General features: G+C 42.0%; 1 protein-coding gene across 2 annotated transcripts in view; it reads left to right on the top strand.

Annotated features, from left to right (window-relative positions):
• The window catches only part of slc38a4 (solute carrier family 38 member 4), an 87,258-nt gene extending 74,891 nt beyond the window's left edge, over positions 1-12,367 (top strand). For both annotated transcript variants that reach the window (XM_062482691.1, XM_062482690.1), the window contains exons 14-16: positions 7,424-7,568; positions 8,868-8,965; positions 9,692-12,367. In XM_062482691.1, coding sequence (XP_062338675.1) covers positions 7,424-7,568; positions 8,868-8,965; positions 9,692-9,793 — 345 coding nt within the window. In that variant the 3' untranslated portion in view covers positions 9,794-12,367. The remainder of the gene's footprint in view (positions 1-7,423; positions 7,569-8,867; positions 8,966-9,691) is intronic.
• Positions 12,368-27,074: the final 14,707 nt, after the last annotated feature.

Below are 27,074 nucleotides of genomic sequence, written 5' to 3'. Positions count from 1 at the left end.
CTCTTTTGTCTAGATGCACACATGTATTCAGTCACAGAAGAGTTTGTGTAGTTGTTAGATTGAAAATATTTTCAATCTAGAAAATAAATATACAATTAATTAATTTGTATTGAGTGGCATTACACCAATCCACCAGCAGAGGCCATAAAAGTGCTATCCAGCATCAGTATAGCGTCACATGATCACCTGGGATTGGACAAGGAATGTTGTATTGTCTATTGACTGGGTGCTATACACACACCCACACACATGCAGTGAAAGTACTGCAAACGGGCTGCATATACACATATACAGAAACACACATACTAGCACAGCATGTGGAAGTATTCTTTGTCTATTAAATGTATGAGTGAATCCCACACTCCCTAGTGGAATTTTACAGGAGATAAGCCCTGAGCAGACAGTGGAAAAACCCTCACCTCGACATCCCCTTCACAGGCAGTGGGAGACAGAAAAGCCGTAGGGCAATAGTATAGACAGGGAGTTGGTGTGTCTCAACTATCCTAAAAAGAACATGGCATACCAATGTGTATGTATTCAGCATACAATATGTTGACACTGTTGGATATTTGTACAGAGAATGTCGTGAAACAAGTTGATAAATACAACAGTAATAATTTAGAGTAGCCATTCAAACACAAGCAAGGACTGAGAATGTTTTTTTAACTTTTATTTGTCAAGAACATAATTTTGATACAAGGTTTTGAGAGGGACTGCAAATTCTTCTGATGGCAAGTATTTACATTTGTAGTCTGTCCTGGAGGTGTTTATGGAAATGCCAAAAACCAAAGTTATGTTAATCTATTGTTGTTTGCTTTTGCATTTGAGGTCCCATTAAATGGAATATATCTGCAAAATAACTTAGCAAACTACCAATTTAATGGTTAATCCCTTCAATTTAAGATCTCTGTCCCCACCAATCTGGGCTTTCAAATCAAGTTTACTAAAATAACCAAGTAGGTCACACTGGCATTGCCAACCATCCACTTTTGAATTTCTGGGTACATGGCATACAAGATCTCCTTTCAGTCATTGACAGTCTTTAGTTTGGGATCCCACAAACCATCAGCACAAGATTAACTTTAGCGTTGTCTTCCAAGCTTTCAGTCCTTTGTTTCAGAAAGAGTAGTATGTGTGTAGGTGTTGTAATGTGTGTATGTGGCACTACATGAATTTGTCTGAATGTGCATATGTGGGGGCTCGGGAACGGGCTATAAACACCACAAGGCCGATGCAGCAGTAGACACTGTAGGAGCAGGAGTAAAACTGTCTAAAATTCAGGGGCATAGGTTTGTTTTCAAATGTGGGTGTGACAGCTGTTAAATACAATGCCTATAAAAAGTATTCACTCCCCTTGGATGTTTAAGATAAAATAATCCTTTATTAGTCCCACAATGGGGAAATTCGTAGGTTACAGAAGCACAGAGATGGTGCAATCTACAACAAGAGTAAAAGAACAACAGTGCAAAACAACAATGTAGCAAACCACCAAACACATTTTGGGTTTGGTGGTCTACTGGGAGCACAGCTGGTTGTACAGCCTGACAGCAGCAGGAAGGAAGGACCTGCGGTAAAAAAAAAAAAAAATGTGGCAAAGTTTTTTTTGCAAAAGCATATCACAAGGAACTTCAATGTAGTTGAGAACAAGACTATGCACGCCTAGCTCAGCTGGGCCCTGAATGCAGCTGGTTGGGAACATTGTCTGCCAGAAACATAAACCTAAACGTAAAACGTTCTGTTGTTTTTGAACGTCTTTGTCATCAGTGTTATGTCTGAACGTTTCAGCCCTATGCCTGGCAAGTGTGAGAGCGCCAAATTGCGTAGAGGCCAAGAGCGGTATTGCAGACAGATAGAGATTTCAATTATAGCTCGCAACATATTGAAAGACATTTTTGGAGCTGTGAACTTAGTTAAAAATTATGACCTATGAACTGAACTAGTTCATTTTAAAAATGTTGAACTGTGAACTGAACTAGTTCATGTAGAAAGTGAACTTTCACAACACTCTTTGTCATTACCTAGCATATTGATTACTTGGTAAACTGAAGCCATGTTCATTTTAATACCAAGTTTATTTGTATTGAGTAGACTAACTTTTTACAGCAGTGAGAGTAAGATGTATGTATGTCCACACAAAAGTTGTATTATAAATGTTTGCATGCATGTCTGCTTATGACAAGGTAAATACAGTTAAATTACCCCCAAATTTCCAGTTTATTCCTGTTAATTCCTGTATATTCCCGTATATTCCCATTAATTCCAGTGGAAAGTTTCCAACTTTGAATATTCCTGGAATTTTGCAACCCTACTCAGGAGTGCTCCCTCCACTTCAAAAGACCTCAGTCTCCTCAGCAGGTAGAGTCTGCTTTGTCCCTTTTTGTAGACTGCATGAATGTGATCAGTCCAGGCCAGTTTGTTGTTCAAGTGAACACCCAGGTACTTATAAGATCTCACAATCTCAATGACCATTCCCTGGATGTTCACTGGTACCGGAGGAGAGTGTTTACCCCGGCAGAAGTTCACCACCAGCTCTTTGGTTTTGCCAGAGTTGATCTGGAGGCGGTTCTGCTGGCACCATCCTATGAAGTCCTGGTTCAGTTCTCTGTAGTCCCTGTCATCACCGGCGGAAATTAGGCCGACGATTGCAGAGTCATCAGAGAACTTTTGCAGGTGGCCGTTAGCAGAGTTGTATCTGAAGTCCGAGGTGTAGATGGTGAACAGAAATGGAGCTCGAACGGTTCCTTGTGGGGCCCCCGTGCTGCAGGACACACACTCCCGTATCCACACATACTGTGAACGGTTGGTGAGGTAGTCCAAGATCCATCCAGTGAGGTCGTAGTCCACTTCGGTCTGCTCCAGCTTGTCCCTCAGAAGTAAAGGCTGGATGGTGTTAAAGGCACTGGAAAAATCAAAAAACATGATTCTCACGGTGCTTCCAGCCTTTTCCAGATGAAAAAGGCATCTGTGTAGCAGGTAGATGACAGCATCATCCACCCCGATGCCAGATTGGTAGGCGAACTGAAGGGGGTCCAGAGCTGAGCTCACCAGGGGACGGAGATCTACAAGGACCAGCCTCTCTAGCATCTTCATCAGGTGGGATGTTAACGCCACCTGTCTGAAGCTGTTTCACCCTTTTGTTGCTTTTATACATGAAATCAGGGAGTCTGGGAGGTGGCTGAGCGGTGCGGGAATCAGGCTAGTAATCAGAAGGTTGCCGTGTCCTTGGGCAAGGCACTTCACCTTACTTGCCACGGGGGAATGTCCCTGTACTTACTATAAGTCGCTCGGGATAAGAGCGTCTGCTAAATGACTAAATGTAAATGTTAATGTAAATCATGGTCAATATAATTGGGATTTTTTGACAAGAATTTGCAAAAAAAACGATTTGTAAAAAATAATGTAAATTAATAAAAAATATATAAGGTCAAGCAGATGATTGCATAAATATTCACCCCTTCAGGTTAGTATTTAGTAGATGCACCTTTGGCTGCAATCACAGCACTGAGTGTGTGTGGATATGTCTCAATCAGGCTGACACATATGGACACTGCAATGTTTCTCCATTCTTCCTTGCAAAACAGCTCACGCTCTGTCAGGTTGCTTGGGGATTGGGCGTGAACAGCTCTTTTCAAGTCCAGCCACAAATTCTCGATTGGACTGAGATCTGGGCTTTGACTTGGCCACTCCAGAACATTCACCTTGTTGTCTTTGAACCATTTCTGTATAACTTTTGCTGTATGCTTGGGTTGTTGTCTTGCTGGAAAATAAATCTCCCAAGTCGTAGTTCTCTTGCAGATCGCAATATTGTTCTGCATTCATGTTCCCCTCTACCTTTTACAAGCCTTCCAGGGCCTGCTGCTGAGAAGCATCTCCAGAGCATGATTCTGCCACCACCATGCTTCTCTGTGGAGATGGTGTGTTTGTGGTGATGTGCAGTGTTTGGTGTTCCCCAAACCAATTTTTGTCAGCTTTTTTCAACAGTGGCTTTGTCTTTGCCACTCTCCCATACAGCTTTGACTGGTGAAGAACCTGGGCAACAGTTGTTGTATGTACAGTCTCTCCCATCTGAGCCACTGAAGCTTTTAACTCCTTCAGAGAGGTCGTAGGTGTCTTGGTGGCCTTCCTCACCAGTTTTCTTCTTGCCCGGTCACTCAGTTTGTGAGGACGGCCAGCTTTTAGGCAGATTTAAACATGTGCCATACTCCTTCCATTTCTTAATGATGGATTTAACTGAACTCCGTGGGATGTCCAGTGAGTTGGAAATCTTTTTGTAGCCGTCCCCTGACTTATACTTGTCAATGATCTTTTTTCTGAGTTGCTTTGAGTAAAAAAAAAAAAAAAGAAGAAAATTAACATTTAGCAGACACTCTTATCCAGAGCGACTTACAGTAAGTACAGGGACATTCTCCCCGAGGCAAGTAGGGTGAAGTGTCTTGCCCAAGGACACAACATAATTTTTGCACATCTGGGAATCGAACCGGCAACCTTCTGGACCTCTGTTGAATTAGGTCAGTCACTTTAAAGGGGGTGAATATTTATGCAAACATATATTTTTAATTAATTGACATTAGTTTGTAAAAATCAGTTTTCACTATGACATGAAATAATCTTTTTTGGAAATTCTTGTAAAAAAAAGCCACATTATATGGACCATGATTTCATGTATAAAAGCAACAAAAGGGGAAAACATTATATTTATAGGCATTGTATAATTTTCTTTATAAAAAGTAAGGGGGACTGATTTGCCATTAAAGAAATTTGGGTGGGACATGTCCCATTCACATATAATGACACCTATGCCCTTCTGAAATTGGAGGCAGTGAAATGTTTAGTTTTCATGACCTCAATAACTTGACTCCAATAACAGACTTCCTCAGATAAACCATGGCTCTTTTAATAAATGTGTACAAACAAAATTAAATTAATACGTTTTGTTGATTGAAAAAAACATAAAGGTTTCTTCACATATATTGAAAAGGATTGAGGGTATAGTAAAAGCTTACTGTGGTCCTGAAGTTTCCACCTTAATTGTAATCCAGTATGTGTGGTCTGGTGGTGGTTGTTTGCGTTTGAATTGACAAAAATACACTTTCCATACTTGTTGGTATGTATGGCTGCTACAGTAACTGTCATGATGTCACTATTCGTAACAAAGAACAGGGTTATTTTTTCCCTTCACTAAAATAGTTAATTAGAAAAACGATTTTATTTTAACTAGCAAGATGTTCGTTTTCATTATATTATAGCTCACATTGTTAACAATATCTTGCTGGTAACAAATTATTTGAAGGACAGATGCTTGAGTCAACAAAGCCTGAAAACCAAACTTAGGAAGAATGCATCGCCATTACTCTGCAGTAAGAACTAGCCAGAACTGTTTGCATTTCATGCGGTGTCTGACGTTTGACCTGAAATTGTACTAATTCTAGTGGACTGTGAAATTACCTTAACCCTATGTAAAACCTAAGTAAAACCAAATTTAACTAATATTATATTTTAAGGCAGTAAATGTTGTTTTGCCAAGCAAATACCCAATAAAGATGTCTTCTGTAAGTGTCAAATACAGTAAACCATTATAATATGTAAATACAACACATAGACCCTGAGAAGACAGTCACTGAACCTAAACTTAGCGACAGTGATTGATCACATGCAAACAGAATCTAACTTGCCACGCTCTTGAGACATCTAGTATGCAAAAGTGAAATATAAGCGGCTTGTTAATTTATAACATTCATAAAAGCCCTGACCCAACCTGGCACAGCTTAGAGCTTCAATTATGTCACTTAAAAGCATTTAGATATCCCACTTATGTCACTTGAATTGCTTTCTGATTGTATTCAGACATACCTAGAAAGCTCCATAAAGACTAGCTGTTAGTTGATCTGTCAATGATCTCACCCAGGTGGGAGAGATCTTGTCAGCGTGGGGGAAACCACGGGTAGAATTAGGTAAATATTGCAAGGTTCACTCCAAAGCCCCCATGCTGAATCTCTGTTGGGCGCAGAATAGTTGGGGTGCTTCACATGCTGGTGGAAGAACTGTAGCTGAATGCCAGGTTGCCACAATTATGCAACAACCACGAGGAACGGGGACATTGTTTTTTCAGATACAGTTATTTGGTTATGATTAATCTGAAATGTGTTAAGCAACCATTTCATGATCAAGTTCAGTAGTCTAAAGCAGAAAACTTTTTTAGATTATTTCTGTTCACCTTCCTATATTTACAATCACTTTTCCTATGGTTGAGAGTAGTCCAAAGATGCATATTAAGTCAAAACCTCTGGTTTAGACAAAGTTCCCATATTTGTCCAGCTTCTTCTAGTAAAGACTGTAAGAACATAGAACAACAGTTGCTTAAAGTTATGTCATGACCCTCCACCCACTGCTAGCTGCTTTCCTGCAGGTTTGCTCTTGGCTGATGCAATAGCTCTGTACTACTACCAAGTTATTTATTTTGCTTTTGCAGGCACCCTGAGTGCCACCCCCTGCAACCTTTTCCTTAGTGGCTATCTAGCCTGGTATGCCACTGTTCTTTTTCTTTACCCAGTACCTTGACCTTTCACCTAGAAAGCCAAACCATAAGCTTAAAGACACCAGACCTCTAACTAGTGACTGACTGTACAACCTCATCCTCTGCAGCTGACCCACTTCAGTCAGCTGTCAAGTGTGGTATTAACCTATGGGCCTAGAACAGGGAACCAGCGCCAGTCTGACAAAATGTGAATGCGGAATTTAAACATCTAACTGTATTGAGCATAATTATCCTTTTACATGAAAAATACTAGCTTTTGAATGGTAGTCAATGACAAAAAATGCTTTCTGCCCCCAGTTGTAACCAGCAACTACTGGTAGGTTTCCGCATTCAAATGTTCTCAGACTGGCCCTGGCCTGCTATTCATGTGGGAGCTGGTTTTGCAAGATCACAACATGCAAAAACCCATCTTGCCAAGCTCCAAGCTTTTTGTTTGTGCCCAAACCACAGTGGTTCTGACTAACGGTGGTAGACGGTTATAGACACATGGTTCATCCAAGTATTTTTTGAAAGTGCCTGCCCTTTTCCTTCCCAAATGAATGTTTGGAACAAACCATCTGGCTGGGTCGGGTTACCTGGCCCCCTGGCTGCACCACTGAGAATTTCCCATGGGCAGCCATAGCGACATCATATATTTCACTGGATCCAGTTATATTATACTATCAATGGCCTAAACTAGCAAATCTGACAAATAGATTGCTGCTGACTTTTGTTTGTTTCAAAGACCATGCCTTTGAAATATTGTACTGTACATTTGAAATACTGTACTATACCTTTGAAATACTGTACTGTACCTTTTCATGTCAAATCACCTACAAACTACAATGTGGCAAATCTTTCTAGACACTAACTGTCCAAGACAAACAAAGATGTCTGTTTCTTCTTCAGATCCGTTCCTCTATTACCACACTGCTGTTCAGTGGACGAGAATTCAGCTGGACACGCCACTTGCTTATTGCTGCTGCCATCCTCGCTTTTAACAATCTCCTAGTCATCTTTGTCCCCACTATTCGAGACATTTTTGGTTTTATTGGTGAGTACTTTTTTCCTTTTCTTAAAGAATTGGAAGAAGCATATTTTACATGGACTACCAATTACATTAGTTTGCTAATTTAATCAATGAAGAACTGTATAAACAACCCTGTTTAAATGCTAATGTGGAGCATAACTGGAAGTAATTAGGTGTGATTATCTCAAAATGTATCCCTGGTGCAAGCAGGCATGGACTCTGAATTAACACTGTTCAATACTGAATCAGTGTATACAGTGCCAGTGAAAAGTTAGGACATACCCAGTCATTCCAGGTTTAAAAAAAAATAATTCTGATAATACTGAAGACATCAAAACTTAGAAAAAACATGGAATCATGTATTCAAACAGTGTCAAACAAATAAAAACATATTTTAGATTTAGTCTTAAAAGTTTGACTTGATGACAGCTTTGCACACTCTTGGCATTGTCTCAACCAGCTTCATGAGGTTGTCATTTGCAATGCGCATTTCTTACACCACTAACTGGATGCGATACGAGCGACCGTCTGCGACAAAAGATGTTTGATTGCCTTGTTTTCTATTGTAGTGTCCTAACTGGAAGCGAGCAATGCGCGAGGCTGCGCAGCGCGACACAAAACAACGTTTTTGCAAAACTTTGTTGGACGCCCTGTTTCTATTTATTTTTAGTTGCTCGCGTTTAAAGCTCTAGTTGAACAAGGTGTCTTAAGAAGGTGGTTAGTTTACATGACGTAATAAAAGTGAATATGACAGGTTCAGTGTGGACAGAAAGCGTCAGATGCAACGCTACAGTCGGATGCTTGCATCCAGTTAGGACACTGTGTTATTGGAATTATTTCCTTCTTAGTACATTTGAGCCAATCAATTGTGTTGTGACAAGTTAGGGTTGGTATAGAGGACAATATCTGGTAAACAACCAAGTAAGACACAACAGCCCATCATTACTTTAAGACATGAAGGTCATTCAAGACTGTTTCTTCTTTAAAGTGCAGTTTAAAAAACCAACAAAGCGTTATAAGAAAACTGGCTCTAATTAGGAACACCATAGAAAAGGAAGATCCAGAGTTACCTTTGCTGCAGAGAATACGTTTATTTACATCCCAATTATCATGATCATTGCTTCCTTGTTTGGGTGACTGCGGGCTACAAGCTGATAATAACCGTAACTTATGACCCAGGGGTAATGTAGTTACTTGGAAAATGGGATAAAAAAAGGGAAATCAAAGATCAATGTGAGCATATGCAAGCACCATAGAGAGATGTATCTAATGTAACTCAACTCTTGAATGCAGTAAACCCAATGTAATACTCTCATTCAACAGGCTCCTCTGCAGCTACCATGCTGATTTTTATCTTGCCTGCTGCTTTCTATTTACGACTGGTCAAGTCTGTGCCACTTCGCTCCCCGCAGAAGATCTCTGTAAGTGTGGAGAAACTCTCTCACGCATGCAAATAGTTTTGGACAGCAACACTTTTCACACACTACTTTGGATTACATTTACATTTAGTCATTTAGCAGACGCTCTTATCCAGAGCGACTTACAGTAAGTATAGGGACATTCTCCCCGAAGCAAGTAGGGTGAAGTGCCTTGCCCAAGGACACAACGTCATTTTGCACGGCCGGGAATCGAACTGGCAACCTTCAGATTACTAGCCCGCTTCCCTAACCGCTCAGCCACCGTATTTGACTTTATACAATGACTATGAGAGAAAATAAATTACTACAAGAGAAATGCCAATAAGCCACAGCATTCCATCTCATTTGTGAAATATGGTATAGTATTGCTATGGCTGGACAGAATTGGCAGAATTCAAGTGTAACAATATTTTATGTGCTTGTAAGAAGACATCACTGACGAGATCCAAGTCTATAACAGTGGTTTGCATCTCGAGTTTGCTCCCTCAAACTCGAGATGACTTGCTGTCATTTAGTCAACCATCCCTTACTGTCCTAGAGTAAATGCAAAGTGTTTATAGTATCAGTTTGGATGAGGGACAGCTAATATGATCCTAAAAGTTGGGTGATGCTGAAGGATCCCAGACTGAAGGATGTTATGCATGCGAGAAAACATTTGAGTTGAATTTATTAATGCTTTATCCGCTGTCAATGACCTGTTTTTCTCTGTCTGTCTCTAAACCCTCTAAGGCTGCCATTTTCCTAGTGGTGGGTATCATCTTTATGATTGTCAGCCTGTCACTCATCGTGCTGGACTGGATTCATAACCCTCCTGGCTCTGGGGGTCACTAAGTACTCCGACCCACGACCACACAAACCCCCTACAGAGTTATGCAGTGCACCCGGGGGGTTCCGCTTTACCCTCACAACCACCTAATCATCCTTTGGCCCTCCCTTCTCCTCTACGGTACAGGGACCTCATCTTTGGGTGCAATGCCCCCAGAGCCTCTTATGTGCAAAAAATACCACAGACTGAACAGTCTACATGCTGTGAGTGGCTGTTTGCCTCCATCTAAAATGCCTTTTGATAGAGTATACTTTTTATTTTTCTGTTAAATGTTCTTGTTACATAGTTAAGCTAGGATCAAAAGTGACTTAATGCAAAAGTCATAAACTGAGACAAAATGCAAAAATCAATGGGCAATCTAGACGAGAGCATATATATGATGTAGTCTTTTAGATTGCCCAATGATTTCTGCAATAATAGAAGAGACAATGCCAAGGGAAGCAGGGACCTCAAACTCTGGAGAACTCGAGTACTGCTAAATAATAGGATTTGGTCAGGGGGCTATTAACGGGACATTTTGAGAGCCATTGGTCACATGAACTTGAAGATGGTAGAGAAAAGAGAGAGAGGGGTAATCCAGGGAGCACTTCCAGAGCACTTCAAGAAAATATTTCATCTTATTGTGTTTTATTTAAACTTCAGATACATAAATACATACATACAGCCAGACCAGCCGAATTTGAATCCTTACACTCATTTAGTAAAGTAGATGTTCTTCACTAATAAACCCAAAGATTGCATTCACACAGCCTACGGCAGACGTTATAACATGTTTTGTTGAGACAAAATCCTGGCACTCGCAATGACTTGAACGCTCATTAGGTCACAGAAGGGTGAACAGTGACATTGTCAAAACTTGGCCCGCATTCCAAATAAACATTACTTCAGAAACAGGCAGCCATTTTAAAATCCCAACAACTCAAAGCATTCACCAAGGGACACCATTCAGTATTACTGTTACAGAGAGATGTGGATGTGCAGGAGACTTGAATGTACTTAGTAGTTCTGCTATCTACAGATCTAAGCATTGTATCATATTACATTGGTGCAATATCTGAACCTGGTTTTTCATCCTATGGCTTAATTGTGTTATCCTAATGCAATATATGAGGCCCATTGTCATCTTTAATAGTTTCATCTTGTATCTTAAGTTCATCATGAATATAATTAAAACTAAGCAGTTCTGGCAGTTCCTAAATCTTGAATGAAAAAGTAAGGATCAAAAACTAAGTATGGTGTGGGTACATGAGAATGTGGTTTAAGTTGTTTTATTTCATAGTTATGGTTTGTTTTTGTGATTTTATCCCTGGTTTGTTGCAAACAAGATTTGGGTTAGTACCATTGTTTAAGATTCAAATTAAAGATATCTATGACACTTGTTGTTACAAACTAAAAAATATGTGCCCTTTTTTTCTTAATTCTAAGGTTAAATTGTTAAGATTAAATCCTGCCAAAGTGAACATTTACATATCTTCCAGATTTACATTTAAAACATAATTCAAATTAAATGACTTGTGTGCATATGACAAACATGTTTTTTTTGACAGCTGTATATGCCTTGTAAATAATCAATATATGGTACACTCACTGAATTGTTTATATGAGATTTGTAAGAGACTTTAAGTCTGCAATCTTATGGTTTTAGTATTAGCTATTGTCCGTTCTTTCTTTATGGAAGCTTGTACATTTGTAGAAAATAGTTTATCACCTTACATGTTTTCCTAGTCATTTACTTCTAGACAGATTTGGGAAACATGATTAAGTATCCTTACATTCATCATCTTGCAGTGGAGCATGTTAGCTAGAAGTGTCATTGCCTTGAGGCCTTGCATGACTTTTTTACAGCTTTGGTAAATACTTGATTCTTCCCATGTAGATCAGTATACCATTCAATGTTCAGTAAAACTCAACATTGAGTGACGGGAGCCACTTACGTGCTTTAATTTCAGTTTAGCCTTTTACTGTTCTTGGGGTAATGTGACACAATCCGTACATTTATATTAAACCTCAGGCATAGTATACCATGCAGTGGCAACATTATATTAAATGCAGTTAGTCTGTCATATTGCCATATATGTGATCAAAACAAGTATACAGGTGAGAATTTAGAGCTTTTTCAAGGAAGAACTAGAGACAGGATTTTAGACATGTAAAGGGTCATACACTGGGGGTTGGAGGAATTACAATGCCCTTATTGTCTCTCAGGTACTGCATCTTTGTCAAAACACTCATTTGACATTGAACATCTTATCATGCTTAAAACAGAGTAGAAAATGGGTCTGGTCATCTCCCTGTCTATAATGTTTACACCAGTTTTTTCCTAGCATTTGAAATAAAAAAGGTTGGCAAGTGTTCAGTCAATACAGAATTGAACAACATGGGAAAATGTGATACACTAAAAAGTTTTTTTATTATTATTATTATAAAACTGAGAAGCACAGGATTGATGCCTTGCAATTGAGTGCCGGCCTCCAATGACAATGCAAACGGTATATTTGCCTGAACAAGGGGGATTTTTATATTAGTGAAGCAAATCCAATACCATGTAATATGAATAATAAAATGTGAAATGAAACACCTCTGTGCTTTTTTTGTTTGTTTTAAATAGGGGTAATGGGGTGCATAAATTGAGAGAGAAAAAAGGCAATTTTGTAGTCCTAACACACAATCATTTCTAATAGATTTGATTTACAAGTTAACATTTCAGTTGGGAAGGCAATCCTCAATTTCATATTACATTTTAACAGATTAAAACTGATGGAACTACAGTAACATCTGTGAAAAGAATCTCGCTAAGCAAAATATGCATGAAGATGCGCGTTTCAAATTCTATTTACTTGAACCCCTTTAAACAGATTCTCAACAACAAACTGCAAACATGTTTGCTTGAATTAACACTATATTATTTGTATACAAATATATTTTGTGAATAATGGCATATTAAGTGTTGGTGCCTAGACATTAGCATCTGGAAGATAACTGGCAAAAGGAATTAAGTAGGCTTTTAAATTACTGTATTGTACTTATTTTCAATCAGCCCCATGGTGTAGATGGTTTACATTACAGACACTGGTACAGTGGCCGTGAGAGGCCTATACATTTCAGACTGTGACTGGTTGCTATTTCTTCTAGTTAAACAGTTTTTTAACCAGCGATGAGCTCATGAACATAAGGGAAACAACTCCAGCGGATTTATTTCCAACTTTAATGCTTTCGTCAGAGGCATTACTGGACATTCTGGTCAAAGGTGTGCTGTCCATGCAGTAAAACACAGCAGAGAGGGAAATGTCTCTTCCGGCATAGACACCGTTACTGGGAATAACCTGTACTATAATGCAAGGAATCTCTGTATGTATCTGTTTGTCTGCTCAAGTTTATTGTGGGATTTTAGGGGAACTTTAGTGGAACGATTATCTCAAGAACCGGGCACCGAGCAAAGCTGACATTTTGCAGGTGTCGACCTCAGGACCCAAGGACCTGCAGTACCATGGTTGATGTTGTTTGGATGAGCGCTTTGTTATTAAACATTGTTAAAAATCCAGACTTCCAGATGTGGGTGAACGACCTGAACTTGTTCTTCAACAGGTTTGATCAGCGACCCACCCCTCCCCCGGCCCAGTCACCCCGGCTGCAGCACCCCTCAGGTGCTCCCCCAGTACACTGCCCTACCCCAATCTCCACCGCACTCAGGTCAGAACAAAGGTCAGACCCCCACTGCTTTGGCTTCTCCTGCCCCATCCCTTTCATCTCACCTATTACCCTCACCTCCACCCCCTCTTATACCGTCAACACCAAACACTCAGCCCCCGTGCTCCACTCTGTCCCTCTCCACAAACCAGGTGAGAAAAGAGCTCAGGAAGATAAAGGCAAGAAAGGAGAAGTCCGGACGGCATCAGCTCTCGGATCCTCAAGTCCTGTGCAGACCAGCTGTGCGGGATTATGGAACGGGTCTTCAACCTGAGCCTGAAGCTGGGGAGAATTCCACAGCTGTGGAAGACATCCTGCGTGGTGCCAGTACCAAAAGTACCGCACCCGAAGGACCTCAACAGCTACAGGACAGTGGCATTTACATCGCACCTATTGAAGACACTTGAGCGCCTGGTGCTCGTCCATCTCCGCTCCCTGGTGAGACCATCAATGGACCCGCTGCAGTTCGCCTACCAGCCTGGCATCGGGGTATGGTGGCATTCTCACCTGGAGAAGCCTGGAAGCACTGTGAGAATCATGTTCTTTGATTTCTCCAGTGCCTTCAATACCATCTAGCCAGTGCTTCTGGGGGACAAGCTGGTGCACTCAAGAGTGGATAACCACCTCACATCCTGGATAATCAACTAACTCACCAACCGCCCCCAGTATGTGAGGACAAGTGACTGTGTTTTTGATACAGTAGTTTGCAGCACAGGAGCGCCACAGGGCCGCCAACAGTCCTGGCTCCCTTTTTGTTCACCCTGTACACTGCAGACTTCATGTACAGCACAGCCACCTGCCATCTGCAGAAGTTCTCTGACGACTCCGCCATTGTAGGCCACATCACAGATGACGATGACAGGGAGTTCAGAGAACTGACTCTGTGCCAGTGGAACCGCCTCCAGATCAAAGCGGGGAAAACCAAGGAGCTGGTGGTGGACTTCCGCAGGCGCAGTCACCCCCCCACAACACCGGTGAACATCCAGGGAAAGGACATTGAGAGAGTGGACTTTTATAAGTACCTGGGTGTTCACCTGAACAATAAACTGGACTGGACTGACAACACCATGGCACTGTACAAGAAGGGCCAGAGCAGACTGTACCTGCTCAGGAGAATCAGGTCGTTTGGAGTGCAGGGGGCGCTGCTCAGGACCTTCTTCAACACGGTGGTAGCATCAGCCATTTACCATGGAGTGGTCTGCTGGAGCAGCAGTATGTCAACAGCTGACAGGAGGAGACTAGACAGACTGATTAGGAAGGCCAGCGCTGTCCTAGGATGTCCCTTGGACACAGTGCAGGTGGTGGGAGAGAGGATGGTAGCAAAGCTATCATCAATGATGGACAATGAATCCCATCCTATGCAGGACATAGCTCCTTTGGCGACCGGCTCCTTCACCGTAAGTGTGTGAAGGAGCGGTACCGCAGGTCCTTCCTTCCTGCTGCTGTGAGACTATACAACCAGTACTGCTCTACACACACAAACACACACAGGACTCAACCACTCTAAATAACTCATGGACACACTTAAAGTGCAAACTATTGTGCAATATTTATATTTGTTTATTTATATTTTGTCTCCATATGCAACTGGTGTTATCTTTTTTATTATATCTCGTACTTACTTTGTAAATTGTATGTATACTTCTGTTCACTTTTCTGCTGCAATGTCCGAATTTCCCCATTGTGGGACGAATAAAGGTATATCTTATCTTATCAGTGGCAAAAAAGCAAATAACTTGCTGAGCAGAGACACGGCAACATCGATAGGGCTTGTGAAGCGCATCGAAGAAGCATTCGGTGAGCATGGAACTTTGAAAACCTGTTAAAATTATGTTAAAAGAGAACGCCCAGCCATACACAGTGCACACGGCCCATCGCATCCCTTAAGGCCGCAATATGCTTCTGCGTCTCCGTTTACGGATGGGCGGGCGCACGGATACGCACGGATACGGACGGATAGACTGCGTTTATGGTTCTCCGTAGGCTGTGGGTGCTGAAAACAATTCACCGCCAGAAGAGTAGGTGGTGCAACGTTTTTTTGTAAGTCGTCGTGGAGTGTTTATTTACCTAGGTTATCGAGAAGTCGGAGCAAATTTACAAATTAGCCGTTTCATCAATAAAATACACACATTTTCAGCAACTACACTGCCCATTTCTCGTCACATTTTAATTCAGATGCTGATTTACATGTACTGTTTAGCTGAAATATGAATTGTGAAAACTTACAGCAATGGCGGTCAAAGGATTCTGTTCGTCCTGTTTATCCCGGCAACCCCGCCCCCGCCCCTGACGCAAGCGATTCTTAATACTGACCAATCACAGCCAAGGGGGTCTCCGTAGCTCTCCGTAGCTCTCCGTCGCTCACGACGGATAGTTAGAAAATTCAGGAGGTGCACGTCGAGCTCTCCGAGGGCTGACGGAGAGCTCGTAGAGGGCGTTCCTCGGAGAAGAGGGCGTTCCCATGTGTCCGTTTTTCGAAAAACGCAGAAGCATATATAAGCCTTTAGGCCCTGTTGCATCAAGTAAAGGAAGAATTGCAGCGAATGGAGGAGAATGATGTGATAAAAGCCATGACTGAACCTGCAGACTTGTGTGCACCAATGGTGCCAGTCCCACTGAAAAATGGTAAAGTGCGTATCTCTGTGGATTTGAAGAGGTTAAATGAAGGTGTACGTAGTGTGGTATCATGAGAGGTTTTACAAATAAGCGGGGTGTATGGCAGTGCGTCACAACAGGACATAGCAGGCAAAAGTGCTTTCAAACAAAGAATCCGGTTTATTCACTAACAAAAAGTCTTTCAGGAAGCAAACATAAGAGTTCTTCAAAGGCAAAACATAGGCTTCATAAAGTTGCTCCTAACTTGAATCCTACCAACTGTAGTTGCAAAATCAAAGTTCCTCAGACGCCGAACTACGTTTGTGCCACGTACGATACCGCCTGCTTGGCATGTGGGTCCACTCCTTTGTTCTCTCTCTCTCCCACACCTGAGCGCCTGCTTTAATCAGAGGGCTGAGGCAGTGCATTCTGGGAGATGTAGTTTTCCCGGCAGCCATCTTGTGGTGTGGTAGCCACTCCCAGAGAGGAACATAACGCCCCTCTACCACACATCCTCTCGTGATGCCACACATCCCTCCCCCCGGGCCTGACATCCTCGGCAGGGTGATTGAGGACCAAAATGCATCACAGCAGGATAGTGCGTCAGTGTTTCCATGACCACGACCACGGGCCTGTGAATGACAGAGAAGTCAAAAGGTTGGAGCCCAAAAGAACCCCTGGTTACCCTACTGTAAGACTCGAGTGAATCTCCTCCCGAACAGATAGTATCTGAGTGTTTCCACGGCCCACTTTATCGCTAAACCTTCTTTCTCAACCGTGGCATAGTTCCTCTCCCTTGGCTGCAACTTCCGACTAAAATAAAGAACTGGATGTTCCTCACCCTCGCGGATCTGGGACAGGACAGCACCAATCCCCATCTCATTGGCATCTTCCTGGACCACAAACTCCTTACTGAAGTTGGGAGCATTGAGGACTGGTTTTGAACATAAGGCCCTTTTGAGATTGCCAGCTTCTTCTGCTTCCGGGGTCCACTTCACCATCCTTGAGTGCTTCTTTGTGGTCAGTTCTGTGAGTGGGGCAGCTATCCCAGAAAAATCAGGCCTAAAAATGATCTCACCTGCTTCTTTGTCAAAGGTTTTGGCCACTTCTGGATGGCAGCAAGTTTCGCCTCCTGCGGCTTGACGAGGCCTCAGCCAATGGTATACCCCAGGTAGTTTGTCTCACTGTACGCTAGCTTGCACCTTTTGGGGTTCGCCGTCAAGCCTGCATCTCTTATGGACTCCAGGACCTTCTCCACCCGAGGTAAGTGACTACCCAATCAGGAATCTGGACCACCACATCATCTAAATACACAGAAGCATATTCTTTATGAAGTTTCAGTACCTGATCCATTAAGCGTTGGATGCGCGAAAACCCAGTGGAGGACTGTGGGACTTCCATTACTGCAAACAGGAGGTAGGGGATGAGCTGATCCCAGTTTCTTCCATCTTGGCCGACTGCCTTCCTTAGCATGGCTTTGAGTTTTGTTGAACCTCTCCACTAATCCATCAGTCTGTGGATGGTATACAGAGGTTCGGACCTGTTTCACTCTCAGCAGAGCACACAACTGCCTCATGACCCGGGACATAAAGGGACTCCCTTGGTCCGTCAGTATGTCTTTTGGTAAACCTCCCCTAGTGCTGAAGCGGAATAGCTCATTTGCTATTTGTCTAGCATTAGCCTTTCTAAGGGGAATGGCTGCTTTGTTTCTTTCCTCCTCCTTCATAGCTAACTCAACATGAAGAATTTTTATCTTCATTTCATCTTCTTTAAAATTATTTAATTTGTACTCATGAAATTCAGAATCAGATCAGAATGGGTTTTATTCGCCATGAAAGTTTGGACATACAAGGAATTTGCTTTGGTAGGAAGGTGCATACATTAAACATAGGAATCTTAAATTTAAATATGAGGACTAACTATTCCTAAGGGTACATAACTAGCAGAAACTAAGTGGATTTAGAATTAAAGTAAAATGTACAATAAATATAAAATATACGTTTTTACAATATAAAAATACAAATATCACAAAAAATACAAATGGTACAAGATACATTTGTGATGCAGTGCAAAAAGAAATGTGTTTAAGGACATTTAGTCATTCCATGGCCAGTATATCATGCATACTCAGTCTTTTGGTTCTTCAGCCCGGATTAGTGACCCCATCTTCCCTCCTGGCTGCCTCTGATGTATTCGGCTGACCTTCATCTTGTCTCAAGCCATCTAAGCTCTGGCGATCAACTGAAAAACATTGTATTGCAGTATTAGAAAACACGATTTGATTTAAGTTAATTAAATATTTTTGTTTTGGAGTGTAAGAGATGACGAACTGCATTACAGCAAGTCTGAGGATGTTTAACCCTTGTGCTGCCTTCGGGTCACATGACCCAAAGGTTCATAACGAACCACCGTTGTGTTTACCCAATTTTACCCAATACAAAAACAAATAAAAATAATTTTCTTTTAACCATTGCAATGTGGGGGGTCTGAGACAGCCCAACAGTTAAAAGAAAATGCTTCACTTTGTTTTTGTAGGAGGTAAATTTGTCGCAATACGACGGTGGGTCACAATGACTGATGGGTCAGAATGACCCGAAGATAACACAAGGGTTAAAGAATGTTGCTTACCATATGATGATTGGACTGGTGCCCCATCTGAACTGTCAGGATGGTCATCATCGCAGATACCTTCCAGGGGTTGCTGGCTATCGATTATCGCAGACAAGTCTCCCAGGTCCTCTGTCTCTGGTCTTTTTGGGGGTCCAACACCTGTCTTGAAATGCTCCTTTTGAGCAAGAGCATTTGTCTTCTTTAATTTTATTTTTATGTTTTTCCACAGGATCTGTATAAATTATGTTTAATTTTTAATTAATAATTCTGGATCACAAATAGATTTAGGTCTCACTGTGTTGTGTAACACAATAAAGTAGGTCAATTTAATAAATTCTGTATCTTACCTGAAGTTGTTGGACTGTCCTGCTTACTTTTTCATTTGAGTTGAATTCATAGCCAATTTTAGTCCAGGCATTCTTTTTCAGATTTTCTGTTGATAAATCATGCTGTTCTCAATAACGGGATGGTTTGACAAAATTTGCTTCAAAAGATAGTTTTCAAATTTACTGAAATTCTTTTAATGTTTTCTTTGACCTTTGTCCATTGTTTAATTTACATTTATTCATTTAGCAGACGCTTTGGTTGATTTACTCCAGTTCCACACAACGCTAATGTTTCTTAAGGTTCTATCACTGGTTTTTGAAGTGTCCTCAGGTCAGCACCATGTGCACATATTTAAAGATCCTGTAGTCAATTCCATGATTTGCTTCTCAGTACATTATATACGTGTGAAATGAGTTTCTGAAAGCATGTGCAAAGCGCTAAAACTTTGTCGCACCGAAATGTGTAGTTAGACCGTAGAACAGTTTCTCTTCCGTTTTCAGATCAGGTTTTAATGGGCGGGGCCAAAAAGTTACCCATCTACATCATTTCGACCCATCTACGTCAGATCACTGACTGCTGTGCTGTTATTGTAGCCTACATCAGCTAGCTAGCTAGCTTCAGCATGTCTCCCTCCACCCGCAACTGCATCTTCCATGGATGCAAAAACTTCAGCTGCGCTGCAACACTATTTCATTTCCCTATTGATGAGGAAAGGAAAAATAGGTGTGTTGGAGCCATAACCAGTCTTGGTATTATCTATTTATTTACAAGATGATTTGTATTAACTTTATTTTATTCTATTTCTTTCTGAATGTTAGATTAAACTTTGTTAGATTGGACTTTGAAACTGGACTTCCCTGGCTCCTCCTCCCAATTAGGTCACCTTCGCAGGTATAAGGAGGGGCTGGGTGAAGGCCTTTTGTTGGTAGCAGCAAGAGAGTTGGACGGAACAGTTTAGTGACCGTAGCGTTTCCATAGTGTTATCATTTCTTGTTAGAAGTTTAAGTTTATTTGAAGTAAAAAGTCAACCACAGGGAATTATCATTTGTCTTTTGGACTAATAATAATAAATACTGCAACTAGTGAACGAAACATCTGGATCTCTGCGAGTGCTTATTCACCCTACGAGTCACAACCCTGCTCGAAATGGCGACTGAGGATCAGTGAGGCAGTCGCCACAACAAGCCACTAAAATCCCTAAGGACTAAGAAGGGACGGATAGACTTTGCGCGTCTTGTCGCATCTATGGAGACAACAGCCGGAGGGCCGTGAGTAAAATCAGCTGATCGAATAAATGAATAAAGACGCTGCTGCGCTGTGAGTGTCCACGCTGAAAGAGAAGTGAACAGCAAATAGATGATGCACAAAGTATTTACCTGATTAACTAATACATTGAATGACGGTCGAAGGAGACCAGAGGATAATAACGAATGGTGATTAAAACGGGATTGATCAGTGACAATGACGGAAATCCCAGAGACCGCAGCTGAGGTTGAGGAGTTGTTTAAATCCCGCATTGCAACACGGTGGGCCAGACTGGGAGTGTGTACACGAAGGATAAATGAATTAAGAGCTCTGATGGTGGACGATGTAAATAATGAAGAACTTAAGGACGGTCTTGAAAAGTGTAAAAACGCTATGGCTGACTTTAGAAATGCCCATGACTGTGCAAAGCCTCTTATCTATGGAAGAAAAGGAAACGGATCACACATGGTATGAACCCAGAATTAAGGATCTGAATTATGTCATGAAAGAGGTTGAGAAATGGAAAGGAGAACGCATGGCACAATTAACGGTTGTACCACTGGACAGTATCTCAAACGTGTCACACCGATCAAGGGAATCAAGAGCGGAATCCAGAGGCTCTGCCACTTCCTCAGAGTTTAAGAAGGCCAAGGCTGATATGGCAGCTCTGCTGGCTCGCGCTGCTGCACTGAAAGGCAAACAAGCACTACAACTGGAAGAAGTAAGACTGAAAACTAAACTAGAGCAAATGGAGCTGGAAGCGGAAATAGCAGCATCAACCAGCAAAATAAATGTCCTTCGTAATGAGGATTTGGATGGCGAGTCCAAAGGAGATGCTATGAATGAATATCACGTTGATCATAGACGAAGCATGGAAGCTTCGGCTACTGAAGAGGAATTTGTGCAGGTGGATGCTATACCAAAGACCCCACTTCAGAGAGCAGTGTTCAGCAATATTCAGCATGGTCAGCATGGAGAGCCCAGAGTGCGCAACCACAGTGATCTGATCAATGGAGCGACAGATGACAGCGTTCATGAAGACATGAATAGGGTTATACGAAGGCAAAGTGACATTGCTGAACTTATCATTTCACAACAGAAACTAGCTCTACTACCTGCGAGGGAGATCGCAGTGTTTGATGGGAACCCGCTAACGTATCAGTCTTTCATCCATGCATTTGAACACTTGATTGAAGAAAAAACTAAAAACAAGCAGGACAGACTCTTACCTTGAACAATTCACAGCTGGTCTGCCAAGAGATCTGGTTTGCAGCTGTTTACACATGGAAGCAAATAGAGGCTATGCTGAGGCTAGAAGGCTTTTAACCCTTGTGCTGCCTTCGGGTCACATGACCCAAAGGTTCATAACGAACCATCGTTGTGTTTACCCAATTTTACCCAATACAAAAACAAATAAAAATAATTATCTTTTAACCTTCGCAATGTGAAGGGTCTGAGACAGCCCAACAGTTAAAAGAAAATGCTTCACTTTGTTTTTGTATGCAGTAAAGTTGTCGCAATACGACGGTGGGTCACAATGACTGATGGGTCAGAATGACCCGAAGAGAACACAAGGGTTAAAGGAACATTTTGGGAACAAAATGAAGATTTTCTGAAGCTTACTTGGGAAAGGCCTTGAACTGGACAGCAATCAAAGCTGAAGATGGAAAAGCACTGCACACTTACGCAGTGTATTTAAGAGGATGCTGTAATGTGAGGCAGGATTTACAGGACATGGATGAACTTGATATCCCATCAAACTTGAGGCAAAAACATCCAACTGTGCCCCACACTCAAGCTGCAAAAGCTCCAAATCAAGGACATCAACTACCTGAGACAGGTGACATGTTGAAAAGTAGTGCTCTTGTTTCAGCGAGTGATGCAACTGGGGCCGGGAGGGACTGTGCACTTTCTATAGTTCCGGTTCGAGTCAAGGTGGCAAAGAGGAGCAAGTATATTCTCACACATGCATTCCTTGATCCAGGTAGCACAGCAACCTTCTGTACCGAGAACCTTATGAACCAACTGAATGCCAAGGGACGCAAAACAGATTCTTTTGCGAACAACGGGACAAGAAAACCCCACAAAAAGCTACAAGGTCACAGGATTGGAAGTTGGACATTTCGAGGGTGGCACATATTTGGACTTGCCAAAGGTTTACACCAAGAACAAGATACCTGTATCAAAAGAGAACATCGTGACCACTGCTGATCTGAAAAAATGGCCTCATCTCAGTGAGATCCAGCCAAAAGAAATAGATGCCGATATTGAACTACTTATAGGAACCGATGTCCCGAGAGCAATGGAACCCTGGCGTGTTATCAACAGCCAAAACAATGGACCATATGCAGTCAAAATCCTGTTAGGATGGGTAGTGAATGGACCACTTGAAGCTGGCACCATTGCAGAACACTCTGGACCCATTGCAGTGTCAGCCAACCGGATTTCTGTTGTTGAGCTGAACGATCTCCTCGTCAAACAATACAGTTAGGTCCATAAATATTTGGACATTGACACAATTTTCATCATTTTGGCTCTGTATACCACCACAATGGATTTGAAATGAAACAATCAAGATGTGCTTTAAGTGCAGACTTTCAGCTTTAATTTCAGGGTATTTACATCCAAATCACGTGAACGGTGTAGGAATTACAACACATTTGATATGTGGCCCCCCCCTTTTTAAGGGACCAAAAGTAATTGGACAATTGGCTGCTCAGCTGTTCCATGGCCAGGTGTATGTTATTCCCTCATGGGAGTTCGTTATTTCATTGACAAGGAGCAGATAAAAGGTCTAGAGTTCATTTCAAGTATGGTATTTGTGTTTGGAATCTGTTGCTGTCAACTCTCAATATGAAGTCCAAAGAGCTGTCACCATCAGTGAAGCAAGCCATCGTTAGGCTGAAAAATCAAAACAAACCTATCAAAGAGATAGCAAAAACATTAGGTGTGGCCAAATCAACTGTTTGGTACATTCTTAAAAAGAAAGAACGCACTGGTGAGCTCAGCAACACCAAAAGACCCGGAAGACCACAGAAAACAACTGTGGTGGATGACAGAAGAATTCTTTCCCTGGTGAAGAAAAAACCCTTCACAACAGTTGGCCAAATCAAGAACACTCTCCAGGAGGTAGGCGTATCTGTGTCAAAGTCAAAAATTGAGAAGACTTCACCAGAGTAAATACAGAGGGTTCACCACAAGATGTAAACCATTGGTGAGTCTCAAAAACAGGAAGACCAGATTAGAGTTTGCCAAAAAACATCTAAAAGACCCTGTACAGTTCTGGAACAACATCCTATGGACAGATGAGACCAAGATCAACTTGTACCAGAATGATGGGAAGAGAAGAGTATGGAGAAGGGAAGGAACTGCTCATGATCCAAAGCATACCACCTCATCAGTGAAGCATGGTGGAGGTAGTGTTATGGTGTGGGCATGTATGGCTGCCAATAGGACTGGTTCCCTTGTATTTATCGATGATGTGACTGCTGACAAAAGCAGTAGGATGAATTCTGAAGTGTTTCTGGCAATATTATCTGCTCAGATTCAGCCAAATGCTTCAGAACTCATAGGACGGCGCTTCACAGTGCAGATGGACAATGACCCGAAGCATACTGCGAAAGCAACCAAAGAGTTTTTTAAGGCAAAGAAGTGGAATGTTCTGCAATGGCCAAGTCAATCACCTGACCTAAATCCAATTGAGCATGCATTTCACTTGCTAAAGACAAAACTGAAGGGAAAATGCCCCAAGAACAAGCAGGAACTGAAGACAGTTGCAGTAGAGGCCTGGCAGAGCATCACCAGGGACGAAACCCAGCGTCTGGTGATGTCTATGGGTTCCAGACTTCAGGCTGTCATTGACTGCAAAGGATTTGCAACCAAGTATTAAAAGTGACAATTAGATGTATGATTATGTTAGTTTGTCCAATTATTTTTGGTCCCTTAAAAAGGGGGGGGGGGGCACATATAAAATGTGTTGTAATTCCTACACCGTTCACCTGATTTGGATGTAAATGCCCTGAAATTAAAGCTGAAAGTCTGCACTTAAAGCACATCTTGATTGTTTCATTTCAAATAAATTGTGGTGGTATACATAGCCAAAATGATAAATTGTGTCAATGTCCAAATATTTATGGACCTAACTGTATAACCAGGATTTCTCGGAAAACAAGTATGATGAAAGAAAAGAGATGTAAATCGAGGACAAAAGGTTTATGGACATTGTCAAGTTCAATAACCCTGACAGATGGTCACTACAACTTACCCTTACCTTTTCGGGACAAGGACAAAGTCATGTCTGACAATTATGAAATGGCTGCACAGCGTACACACAGCCTGAGGAAGAAGTTCAAGAAGGATTCTGCCTATGCTGCGGAATATAAAGACTTCATGGAGGATGTTCTGAATAAAGGTTATGCAGAGAAGGTACCACAGGAGCAGCTTGGCCGAGATGATGGACATGTTTGGTACATACCACATCATGGTGTGTACCACAAGCAAAAGCTCAAGCTTAGAGTGGTGTTTGATTGTACCTCCTCTTACAGAGGTACATCCTTGAACAAAGAGCTCCTCCAAGGTCCTGACTTGACGAACACCCTCATTGGAGTTTTACTAAGGTTTCGCCAGGAACAGATCGCTGTCATGGTGAACATCAAGGCGATGTTCTACCAAGTGTAGGTGGATGAAAATCAAAGGGACTTCTTAAGATTCTTGTGGTGGCCCAATGGGGATATCAGCCAACCATTTGAAGTCTACAGAATGAAGGTCCACCTCTTTGGCGCTGTGTCATCCCCAAGCATTGCTAACTTTGCCCTGCGCCAAACTGCTGAAGACAACCAGGATGAATATGACAAGGAGGTCATTAACACGATTACATCCAACTTTTATGTTGATGATTGCCTCAAGTCTGTGGCAACAGTGGAACAGGCCATTAAGCTCACCAAAGAGCTTGGGGATGCCTGCGACCGGGGAGGTTTCACATTGACTAAGTGGATCAATAATATTGTGAAGTCATGGCGACTATTCCTGAGCATCACAAAGCCAAACAAGTAAAAGAACTGGATTTGGATAAAGAAAAGATGAAGGAAGAAACCCCAATTGAAAAGGCTCTTGGGATCCAATGGAACACTGACTGTGACACTTTTTCCTTCAAGGTGGCTGTAAAGAATCGGCCTGCTACAAGAAGAGGTATTCTCTCCACAGTCAGCTCAATTTATGATCCAATGGGTTTTCTGTCCCCCTTTATCCTTAAGGCCAAACAAATCCTCCAGGAGCTGTGTAGATCCAAATGTGGATGGGATCAAGTTATCTCAGATGAACTCAAAAGGCCTTGGCAGAGACGGTTTGAGGAGGTGAACCTGCCGAATGGATTTCAGGTGAAGAGGTGTATGAAACCTGAAAACCTTGACCCTGTTAAGACAGCCGAACTTCATCACTTTTGTGATGCAAGTGAGTCCGGCTATGGCACAGCAAGCTATGTTAGGTTCACAAATCAGCAGGACAACATCCATGTAGCCTTCATATTTGGTAAATCCAGAGTAGCTCCTCTCAAGCAAATCACAATACCCAGACTTGAGCTTGCAGCAGCTACACTGGCTGTAAAGGTGGATTGGATGCTAAGAAAGGAACTGCACTTACCACTCCAGGACTCAACTTTCTGGACAGATAGTACATCCGTATGAAAATATATCCAGAATCAGACAAAAAGATTTCACACATTTGTGGCGAACAGGGTTGCAGTAATCCATGACCTCTCCCGCACAACCCAATGGAAACATGTGAACTCAAGACACAATCCAGCCGATGATGCATCACGTGGTTTACATGTAGAAGCCTTTATAAGATCAAGATGGCCAAAAGGTCCTGAATTCTTGGAAAGAACCAATAGGGAGTGGCCAGAAACTGCACAAAGTCCAGGGGAAATCCCCCCGGATGATCCTGAGGTAAAAAAGAGTATCACAGTTAACAGTGCAAGTGTTGAGTACAAAGACCCGACTTGTTCATTCATTGAGAGCTAGTCATCATGGAACCGCCTGAAGAGGGCCACACCTTGGATATTGAAATTGAGAAAATTACTTCAACTGCTGAGTCAAAGAAGGAAGACTTGCCTGAAATATGGGTCTGGACAGAATCAGACCTCCAACACACCCCTAAAGGGAAGAATAGATGGAAAGCACGTTCCAACAGTTCTATATGTGGAAGAAATGAGGGAAGCAGAAAAATCTCTAAAACACTCTAATAAGACAGATCGTCAGAGACTGCATTTATTGCAGACGAATGCAGGCAAAACCTGGAGAACAAAAGATGGCAGATCTACCTGAAGATCGGGTGTATCCTGACCTCCCACCTTTTAGTCATGTTGGTATTGACTACTTCTGTCCCATAGAGGTGAAGAGGGGCCGGGCTCAAGTGAAACGGTGGGGAGTAATCTTTACTTGTCTTGTGAGTCGAGCAGTCCATTTGGAAATGGCGAACTTCCTAACCACAGATTCTTGCATAAACGCGATACGCAGATTCATGTGCAGAAGAGGACCAATCATAAGTATCAGGACCGATAATGGGACTAACTTTGTCGGTGCACAAAGGGAACTGAAGGAGGCTCTGAAGGAACTGAATCACCAGAGGATCCAGAATTCTCTGCTCTCTGATGAAGTAAAATTGACATTTAACCCCCCTCATGGAGCCCATCACGGCGGAGTGTGGGAAAGGCTGATCAGATTGGTCAAAAATATCTTAATGTCAGTTTTAAAGCAACAAACACTTGATGACGAGACTCTGGAAACGGCACTCTGTGAAGTAGAGACTATCCTGAATGACAGACCA

Source organism: Osmerus eperlanus, chromosome 17 (assembly GCF_963692335.1).
Source record: "Osmerus eperlanus chromosome 17, fOsmEpe2.1, whole genome shotgun sequence".
NCBI lineage: Eukaryota > Metazoa > Chordata > Actinopteri > Osmeriformes > Osmeridae > Osmerus > Osmerus eperlanus.
Note: the sequence above shows the minus strand (reverse complement) of the source record. Positions and strands in the feature narration are given on the sequence as shown.